This window comes from Benincasa hispida, chromosome 11 (genome assembly GCF_027475165.1).
Source record: "Benincasa hispida cultivar pf3 chromosome 11, pf3_genome.v1.1, whole genome shotgun sequence".
Taxonomy (NCBI): Eukaryota; Viridiplantae; Streptophyta; class Magnoliopsida; order Cucurbitales; family Cucurbitaceae; genus Benincasa; species Benincasa hispida.
Window position 1 is genome coordinate 3574597 of NC_143488.1, and position 10899 is coordinate 3585495.

Here is a 10899-nt window from a genome sequence, read left to right on the forward strand (position 1 = left end):
TTAGATAGGATTAAGTTATCAAACTTTTCATGCCATTGCTTAGGAGCTTGTTTCAGACCATAGCTAGATTTGTCTAGTTCACAAACCTTATTTTCTTGACCATGGACTATAAAACCCCCAGCTTTTCCATGTCAATCTCTTTTTCAAGTTCACCGTTTAAGAAGACGGTTTTTACATCCATCTGATATACTACGAGGTTATAAAGGGCACGAGAGAGATTAGGACACAGATTGAGGTAATTCTAATGACAAGAGAGAATGTGTCAAAGAAGTCTATGTTTTCTCTTTATCTAAAACCCTTTGTCACTAACCTGGTTTAAACTTGTCAACTGTTCCACCAGGTCTAAGTTTCTTCCTTAAGATCCATTTGCATCCTATTGTCTTACAACCTGAGGGTAGATCTACTAAGTGTTAAGTTCTATTTGACCCAAGAGAGCCCATCTCATCATTTATGACTTCTTGTTATAAGTTGACATCTATAGAGGACAAGACAACTTTTATATTTTTGGGATATTATTCTACATTATAGGTATGGAAATCACCCCAAAATCCTTGGTGGTTATAGTTCTTTTACTTCTTCTAGGTTCTGGATCAGTTTCCTCTGTAAAGGTAGGATTTCTAATTGAGGTTAGACTACTGAATCCCGAGTCCCTATTATTTCTTGATCTAAAAGGAAATCTATCCTTAAAGAAGTCGGTTTGACTCAATGATAACTTGGTTTACTAGATCATAGAACTTATAGGCTTTACTATTTGTGGCATAACCTATAAAGACGCATTCATAGGCTCTACTGGCTAGCTTTCTTCTTTTAGGGTATGGAACCCTTACATAGGCTAGACAACCCCATTTTCTAAAGTATGTCAAGTTTAGTTTTTTTATTCTTGAGGATTTCGTAGGGTGAAGTTGTGTTTTTGGACTTTGGGATTCTCTTTAGGACATAACACAGATGTGGCTCTTGAATAAGTAAAATAGCAACTACTAGCTCAACTAAAGTTCTATTTTTCCTTTCGACTTTTCCGTTCATTTCAGGAGAGTAAGATGCTGTCTTTTCGTGTACTATTCTATGTGAGTTAAAGAACTCATTAAAGCTTTCTGAGTTGTACTCAGTTCCTCTATCACTGTGAAGTCTTTTAATTTTTCTATTAGACCGATTCTCTACTTCAGAAACAAATAATTTGAAGGCATCAAACAGATCATTTTTATTTTTTTAGCAAATATACAAAAGTAAAATCAAAGCAGTCATCAATAAAAGTAATAATATATCTTTTACTTTTCCTAATCAAGATGCCATCAAATTCACATAAATATAAATGAATTAAATCTAGAGGCTCAGAGTTTTAGTAATTTTAGCTTGACTATAATATTCGCATTTATCAAATTCATTCGTGGATAGCTTAGGTATCATTTCCAACCTAATCATGTTACTAATTAAATTCTTATTAACATGATAGAGTCTAGCATGCCAAACATTCATAGAACACAACATATACCTAGAAGGTTTCATTTTATTTAGGTCTAAATTTAATTTGAACATTTCCTAAGTTTCATACTCTTTTCCTACGAATACATTATTTTTGGTAAGGGTATATAAATCTGCCCCTATGGTTTTGAGTAAATCTGGCTTTGTTGAGGAGGTAGCCTGAGACCAAGTTCTTTCTTATCTCCAGAGTATGCAGGACGTCCTTCAATGCGAGGGTCTTCTTGGAGGTAAACTTCAGCTCCAATTCGCTAGTTCTAATAACTTTCATAAAGTGGTGATCTTCTAATAGAATATTTTATCCTTAGTTTTAGAATAGGTTTTAAAGACTAAGGTCGTGACAAACATGGCGCGTAGTGCCAGTGTTTATCCACCACCCTTCAGAACCACCGATCACATTTACTTTTATGATCATGTTAACTAACAGTTCTTCTGTCAGGTTTTCCTGACCAGTAGGACGATGTCTATTCCTACAGTTCTTAGCCATGTATCCAAGTTTATTACAATTAAAGCAAAGGAACTATACCATTTCTCCCGAAGGGGGTTTCTACTTTTTCTATTGGTTCTAGTTGCTGGAACCATGATTTTGACCTTTCCTCTTTGTCCCTTTTGACTTTTGGTCAGTTTTTACCACGACAGAGGTGGATCTCCCAGGTATGATGTTCACCTCCTCCCTCTGGTCCTGCTTCCGGGCTTTCTCCCCAATCCTTAGTCGGGTGATGAGACTCTTCAAGGAAAATCCTTGGTCTTATGCCTCAATGTGTTCTTAAAATCCTTCCACAAAGGGGTAGTTTATCAATAATAACAGTAACTTGGAATTGTTTGTCTAGAGGCATACCTTCAGTTATTATCTCATGGGCTATCTTCTGCAATTCATGGGACTGAGCCTCCACAGATTTGTCATCCGTCATCTGGAACTTGAGATAACGGTTGACAATATATTTCTTCGACCCTGCCTTCTCGATGTCATACTACTTTTGCAGGGCGTCCCAGACCTCCTTTGTTGTCTTCATTGTACTGTAGTAGTCATACCGATCATCAGTCAAAACATTTAATATAAAGTTCTTACATAGAAAATCTTTCTCCTCCTAGTCAGCAACTTATTTTATCTATTGTTCAGTTGGTTCTTCTAACGGGACGATTGGCTTATCCCTGGTACATGCGTCAGCAACTTCCTTGACGGCAAGAAAAAACAACATTTTTTGCTTCCACTGCTTGAAGTTCGCTCCTTCAAATCGGAATGGACGGTTGAGGTCAGATGTCAGAATGTCATTGTTGCTAGTGAAGGCCATTAGCGAATTAGCAGAGGAACATCTTAAAATTGTTGGAAATGGCAACATCCTTTGATGATGAACAAGACAACAACAAATGATCAGGAACCGATGATCGAGCAAGAAACGGAACCTGCAAAACAAAAGCTGGTTATAGGCTAAGTCCCAATTTGCTGCACGACCAGACGATCTATCTCCTCACTCCCTCCAAAACATGGGTACCCGTTGGAGCCCAAACCCATAGCCCAAGATTGAAGAACAAAAAGGATACCCCCTTTTCAAAATTTATCAATGTGGGATTCTCAACCAAAGATTGGTTTCCTTTTGTTTTTCTTTTTAAAAACAAAATTAAATTTTCACCCAACAATAACATTTGAAATCTAGAGACCAAATAGAAATTAGATAAAAAATCTAGCTAGAGATCAAAAGGGTATTTTTCCAAAAAAAAAAAAAAAGAGAAAAAGAAAAAGAAAAAGTATGACATTATGGACTATACTCCCCATTACCCTATATTAGTAATGGACGGAAAATAAATCACTAATCAACTACAAAGTTTCATATACCAAAACTTCCATTTCCCTTTATTCAATTAAAATAGCAAAACATATTTAATAATTAATCACATGTGTGGCCTTTGCACAATAAACTCTATTACAAATCTAACCTTCGTAATTTTAGTTTTGAGGAAAGATAGAGAAAAGAGATGACAAAGAAAGGGATAATCAAAGATCCCCAAGTCAAAAGGTGAGTGGAAATGTTAACTTCAAGCATTAGGAGCCACCACTCTAAAGATGATTATCAAAAGAGAAAAAGAAAAGCTAGCACAAAGAAAACTCAACATCTAATCTACCAAATTTTCATTAGATTACATGAGAACACATAAATGTTAATAGGTATTAAGTCAAATCATGGAAGAGGAATAATAGATAATTAATTCAAGATGCTCATATATCAAATAATTCCAAAGAAAACTCTGTTCATGACTCGACAAATGATTTACATGAGAAATATTGGAGATGTGAGACTATTAGAATCGATAATTCCAGAAGTTTAAGTTCATAAGTTATGATATATATATTAATCATTTACTTATATAGTTAACATTTTTCCTTGCTTGTAAATTTGATATTGAAGATATGAGACTATTAAACGACTAATGAACCCAAAAACATAAATGGATAGATTATGATATATTTGTCAATCCAAGCATATCGCAAGAGATAAGATACATAATTACCATCTCAAAGATTGATGGTTCGATCTTCCCAACCAGGCAAAAAATCTATATACTTTATTTTTTTAATACTCAAAGATATCATATAAAAGCAACACTTTTACCTCTAATACAATGGAAAGCTTTTTACCAAGTTTTGTAGGCATGAAGAATGAGGTGGGCTGATGACTCACAATCTTTATTATTATTAGGTCCAAAGCATAAGCATAAGCAAAAGGAGTGGTTGGTTGGCCACAAAACCCTAAATTAAAACCTAATAACTCATTGCCATGTGATTGTCTCTTCTTTCAAAATATTTGCTTTTTGGCCATTTCTATTCTATGTGCATGCATCCCACCTCACCCACTAACCTTGCAATTTTATTAATTAAAATAGCAAAATGCCCCAAGCAATTCCCAATTTTGGAAAAATATTAAATATGACCTTTTTTTCATATATTTTTTAAGAAGATTATTATTAAGATGTTATCCCTTTCACAAAAAGTAAATATGTCCTTTTTTCTATTTTTTTAAAATAGATATATTAGCCTGTTTACAACTCAGGCTTTAGAACAAATTTATGTTTAAGAGATAAAAAGAATTATTTTATATATTATTTTAATTTTTTTTATATAGAAACTTGTTTGATATAATAATTTTTAATTATAGTTTTCAAACAAAAACTAGAAAAGGAAAAAAAAATGTTATGTTGTATACATGTTTTGCAAATGAATAATTCATCATTATTTTTTAGAATAACTCAATATAAATGCCTGAACCATTCTTCAAATTAGAGACTACAATATATATATAAAAGAAAAATAGACGCAAGAAATCTCATTATTTTTTTTAATGGTGGGGGAAGATCTCATTCTAGACGGTGTATAAAATAACACATTATTAGTTGTTTATTCTAAATAATTTGGTTTCTTTTATTAATCGTTTTTCAGAACAATTTTTCTTAATTTCAATAATAATAATAAATTTCTTAATATTATCAAACAGAACATAACTCAAATCACTAAAGATTTTAGGATCAAATCTCCATCTTGATGAATATGTATTCAACAAATTCATATTACATACAGAAATTACATTTTAAAAGAAACATCATAGAATTTAGTTATATAAAAGATATGAACTAAAACTTAACTTCTCTGAACCTCAGTTTTGAAGGAGGATTCAGAAGAGATCGCCAGCAACATTCACAGTCAATTGGCACAAAAATCAACATTTTGGAAAAATTAAGGTATCAAGACCACAAATTTGCAGCGTTTCTTAATGTACAAAAATTGGCAAGTAAAAATTATACAATGAAATTGACTAGAAATTTGTCTGCTCAGGATCTGAAACATGGTCCAAGTCATTCCGTAGATGGTGAAGATAATGTGAGATTCAAGAGGAAACCTGCCATGATCCCAACGATCCCCACGAAGATCGCGAAAGTAAACGAGAAGCCAGGATCGCCTTTCCGATATTTTCGTCTCTTCATCATGTCCTATCGGAGAGGAATAATTGGTATAAAGTATTAAATCGCCATCGATGTTCTACATTTGTAAAAGACGACGATGACAAGGTCCTTTTTTTCTTTTTCTTTTTTATTTTTTTTAGTACCAACCAGCTACTAATAATGCTAAAAACATAATTTTTATAAACCTCTGTGAGGATTAGCAGGGGAAGGCCATGAGCATAGGTGCCAGGAGTGGGGATACTCCCATATAACAATTGTATAAAGGAAAAGGAAAACTGACATCCTATTGGATAGGTAACCCTTGGAACTAAGAATCAAATAAATATTGAGCTCAGAAATGTGCATGTCAAATGAATGATAACAATTATTCTTTCAAGCTAATATGGAATTTGTGCCAGCCGTGTTCTAAGTTTATAAGCAATTCTTTGTCAAAGGGCAAAGGAAGGCCTAGATCATATTCTTACGATTTTGCTCGGTTCATTTGGAGCAACTTTTTTGGAGCATTTGGCTTTCAGTTAGCCCATCACAGAGATTTCAGCTAGATGTTTGAGTAGTTAAGGGGAGGTTTTTGTGGTAAGCTCAAATGTGTGTTTTGTTGTGAGATCTTTGGAGGGAGAGGAACAATATAGTATTTAGAGGAAGGGCGAGAGAATCTACTAGTGTTTGGTCCCTTGTTAGGTTCTATATGCTTCGGTGACGAAGTTTTTTGGTAGTTATTCATTAGGGTGTTATTTGGCTTAATTGGAGCTCCTTCCTTCTGTAGGTTTTTTTTATTATTTTTCTTTTTTTGCCCTTCTATTCTTTTATTTATTTTTTTTCAATGAAAAGGTTGGTTTATCATTAAGAAGAAAAAGTTTATGGGCAATTCTCTGGCATTTGACATGCCACATGTATAGGAAACAACAAAATAGATCAAACCACTCCCCTCCAAAAGAAAAGTTGTTGTTCATGGTTGTGAGTGGATTTAACAAACTACCATTTTTATGAAATTGACTAGACTACCATTGATGTCAAAGCTTATGTGCAATCCTACCATTTAACAAACTACCTTTTTGTAACTATGATTTTGGTTTCATTTTGTTGGATTGAAGCCCATTCTTGTAAGTTGTGTTTTGGGTCTCCCTTCTGTTGGGCTTCTTGTTGATTTTTTTTGTATGCCCTTCTATATTCTTTTATTTTGTTCCATGAAAGCTTGGTTTCTTAAACATTTTTTTTTCCTTTAAAAAACCCTCTACCATTGATCATTCTGGACCCCATCTGGCCCAAATTCATATATAAAGCTTCTCTCTCAGACTTCAATGCTATTAATTGTTGTGTAACTTGAAACATGTATGATATTTTATTCTTGTATTAATGACGTTAACACTTTTGTGCAATCCTACTATTCATCCATAGGAAAATTATGAGTCAAAAATCAGATTCAATCACATTTCAAATTTAATTTTAGGTCCTTCATTCTGATTCAACTCAATATTATATGAACTATGCATTGACCAAGTTAAAAGACTTGGTTATTACAAGTCTTTTAGCAGCAAAAAAGCACAATAGAGCAGAGAGGTGTGACTCACCAGTTCCTGTTGTAATTGATGGGTTTGCCTTATAGCCATGTCTCTTTCTTCCTTCAGACGTTGTACAGCCTGCTCGTGTTGGTACCAACGGTATATGAGATAAGGAAGAACAATCTATGTGTGTTTAAAATTTACGAACAATAGAGGTTTAACTTACGAACATGCAGACAACTACTGGACAACAAATGTTAAAAACATATATATAATAGGAGGATGAGAGCATAGAATAAAAGTGATATTTCGAATTTGTTATCTCTATACACATCTATTGCAAGCACACGATTACCCTATAACATGGTTATACAGGGAACAAAAGAGAACATCCAATATATATATATATATATTCAAGGAACAAAAGGGAGAATTTCAGCACTCACCGAGGAGCTTTGAGATGAGTTCTTTTCATCTTCTGAGTTCCCCAAGGCTGATGCAGGAGAAATATAGATAACCTTAAGCTTGCATTCCTCAATTGTCCTTCCACTGTCCTTATTGAACTAGAAATAAGAAAATAAAGTTTAGATTGAAGCTTATTAGAATGAAACGGTATGTCCATTCATACTAAGGGACAAGTCAAAACTCTTACAGCATCAGAAGGAAGCTCATCTACATCAGTATTTGGTGGGACTATTGTACTTTGTAGGAGAAACTTATCCTTGCATTGCATATCTGCAGGATACTCTCGCTGGGCTTGGAGAGTCACTGTGAATCCAGCAACAACTTTGACTTTAGTTTAACAGATAAAAATAAACCAAGACGAATCAAGAGAGATAACTTGAATGCAAATAATATTTAGGTTAGCTGACAAGTAGCAGTTAACATCTGCTAGTGCAAAGGAAGTCTTAATTTGTCAAGGCCACTTACTAGTTTTACATGATGTGGTATTAAAAAAAATCCTCTAAAGATTTTCCAATTACAAAGGAACCAACATTCTTTTTCTTTCAAGCTTGAAACAATTGCAATTGCATCCTCAAATTTTCTGAAGATATTATGAGTTAAAGATCATTGAAAAGCATAAACATAAAATGCTTATATAAAAGCCAAACCTCTTATGATGCAAGAATCCCAAGGCTGAACAACACCAGTGTTGGGACGCACAAAGTATTTCTTGGGTGAGGTCGTTTTGACCTAGCATAAGCGATGAAGAAATAAGTTTGAAGTCAACCAGTTATGCAAAATGCTTTCCAAAATCGATATTCATTGTCAATTATGTATGCATTTTGAAAATAATCAAGCTATTACCTTAAAGGCAACATGATGTTCCGTGTTGTTTGCTACTTTAAGATCACAAAAGCTCTGCTTTTCAAACTCAACTGTTGATATAGGCCCCACGTTCATAAGTTCAAAACGCAATAGAGTCCACCAAGAAAACAGATGTAACAAAGTCCACATGTAAGAATACAACAAAACTTGCGAACAAAGAAAACCACTGAATAAACATCCTTTATTGTATCTTTGATACGATACATTGGTAATATTACTTCTTTTTCCTAAGATTTCATGGATTGAAGAAGCAATGGATAATACCAAAAGACATTTGAGATTAAGGGTAAAGAAAAAAAGAAACAATGTATACATTTTCTAGTGGTATAAAAGATTTCCATTTATCAAAAGAACTAAGCTGCAGCCAGTAAATAGCTTTAAATCCCAACCATAATATATGAGATACAACAGAGTAATCATTTAAGTTCAATAACAAAACACCAAACACTGAGCCATGATAACTGTATCCAATCTTATTCTAGACCCAATCAACCAGCTCCAAAATTTTCAACACAAAAGTATGATAATGCTACCCAACAATCGATTAAAATCCTCATGGATGCTAACCTCAAGTCTACATACAAATGTTATCATCTTGTTTTCGTTCACAAGAGGCTTATGCCTCTCACAGAAAAGGCTTCCACCTCCATGAAAAAACCTTGGAGTTTGGAGCCTTTGTCCCTCATGTAATGAGCAGAAGAAAAATGAGAAAACAAAAAGAAAGAGGAGGGACTGAAAGTGGACGAGATGAACAGTAACTACAGGGGAAGGGCTAGGATATAATTGAATTTTAGAAGGTAAAAGGTATAAATACTATAATTCTCAATACTCAACGCGAGGAAATTGAAAGTTTCACTGAATTATTGAGTATTTAGCAGGTTCCAAAAAAAAAAAAAAAACTTTCTATGAATCATCAATCCTTATCTATAATAAACAAAGGAAGACCTACAAAATGCTCAAACTCACAGCATTGGGAGTTTCTCTCAACTCCTATGAAATCATCATCAACCCTAATCCTCAACAACTATCACAAAACTTCATCTAATCAAGGCAAATTCAATCAAATGTAGATAAAAACAACAAGATATCAGAAACATCAAAGCAAAATTACATACTCTGAAACTTAAGCTCATCCGGTTGAACGGAGATTAAGCGATTCCCACCTCCAGCACTCATGACGGCAGAAACCCAGATAAAAAATGGAAAAGCCCAAAACAAAAATCGACCCAGTTACCGATTTCAACTCCAGAAAGCAAGCATTAAAAGAAACAACCCAGAAACAGAACAAAAAAAAGAACCCAGAAAATCCAAAAACAGCGGAATGCCAGTACCCTAAAAAAGAGAGAAGGAAATAGAAAAAAAGATGAGGATATGAACAAGATAGAGATTGAATTAGTGGTGAAGCGAAGGGAAAGGGGGGAAGAGTACGGATTGCTCGGTCCAACTCGAAATTGAATCGAAAGAAAAACAAAAGGGGTTTCGAAAAATTAGGCAGAGAAAAAGGAATAGTGAAGAGAAAGAGAAGGAAAGATGGGGAAATCGAGAGCGAAAAAGGAGGAAAGCATAAGCGAAAGCTTATTTGGTAACCTCTCCGATGGCAACTGCAGAGCTTCACTGAAACTAGAGAGAGAGAGAGGAGAGGGAGAGAGAGTGGGACACGTGTCGGAAAGAGAGTGTAAGAGTGACGTATTGGGTTCAAAAGGAAAGGTATTTTCGTCGACCAGACTGTAAAGGGTCCCACTGACGTGGCAACTGATTCAATATGAATGTTGACGTGTCATCTCTTATTGCTAATTATTATTTTTTTAATATTTTTTTTCTTTGGATGGATTCTCTTATTTATGATTTCTTTTTGTCATAATATCATTTTCATTCTCGTGATCTAGTTCATTTATTTTCGATAAATAATCTACGAAGTTAGTTTTTTTGGTTGATTTTTTCTCATAAGATTTTGTCTCTTAATTAATCGTGGAAATATATTTACACAGTATTTTTATTGTGCAAAATTTATTATTATTAATTAATCGATTTCAATCAAATTTAATTTAGAAGGACAAAAATTTAAGATTTATTTTAAATATATGGACTAAAATTAGAAAAATGAAAAAAAAAAATTACAGGAACAAAATGTTATTTAAACATTTTTTAGCTCTTCAATTACTTGTTTGTTGAAGGTTTAAAATTTTGACGTCTACGAAAAAATCGAATCCCAATTTCTTGAAAATGTTAATAGAAATATTGATAAAATATAAATGTTGTTGGAATTTATGAAAAATTTATAAAACAAAAAAAATATTGAAAAAATATTTAGAATAATAAATAAACATTTAGTACCTTTTAAACAAATTTTAAAAAGTATATTATAGATATTATATTCACATTAGTGATATTTTGTTGTTTATTTTTTTTAAAATTTCATGATTTTTTTACGATATAATGAAAATATCGATTTACTTCTTATGTCAATGTTGAACTCATATATAAATAAAAATTTATCAATGAAAATGGTGACATGTTAACGAAAATTTAATCCTATGGTGGAAATGATCCATAAGAATTCAATTTTTTTTAACCTTTTTGTTGGTTGGTGCATGAAAACTAGAGATTCCTTAAACTTCACAAAGAAAAAAAAAACTAGAGA

General features: G+C 33.2%; 1 protein-coding gene across 2 annotated transcripts; it reads right to left on the bottom strand.

Annotated features, from left to right (window-relative positions):
* Positions 1–4987: 4987 nt before the first annotated feature.
* On the bottom strand, positions 4988–9955 carry LOC120091887 (Plant VAMP (vesicle-associated membrane protein) family protein). 2 transcript variants are annotated; one of them, XM_039050045.2, is made up of 7 exons: positions 9374–9955; positions 8238–8308; positions 8042–8123; positions 7582–7697; positions 7376–7492; positions 6999–7067; positions 4988–5457 (listed from the first exon to the last, which is right to left on the bottom strand). In XM_039050045.2, the coding sequence occupies exons 1-7, from the start codon at positions 9432–9434 to the stop codon at positions 5323–5325; spliced, it is 651 nt and encodes a 216-aa protein (XP_038905973.1). In that variant the 5' UTR covers positions 9435–9955; the 3' UTR covers positions 4988–5322. The 2 variants fall into 2 exon arrangements, with proteins under 2 accessions (XP_038905973.1, XP_090163675.1); XM_090307549.1 differs by lacking the exon at positions 9374–9955 and having other exon boundaries at positions 8238–8698.
* Between the last annotated feature and the right edge of the window lie 944 nt (positions 9956–10899).

Bases quoted from the DNA above. Each gene is read 5' to 3' on its own strand.
- LOC120091887 (XM_090307549.1), bottom strand. From the start codon at position 8,573: ATGTATACATTGTTTCTTTTTTTCTTTACCCTTAATCTCAAATGTCTT. The intron at 8,124-8,237 runs GTAATAGCTTGA...CGCTTATGCTAG, and splicing joins AACATCATGTTGCCTTTAAG to GTCAAAACGACCTCACCCAA. The intron at 7,068-7,375 runs GTGAGTGCTGAA...CAACACGAGCAG, and splicing joins ACTCATCTCAAAGCTCCTCG to GCTGTACAACGTCTGAAGGA.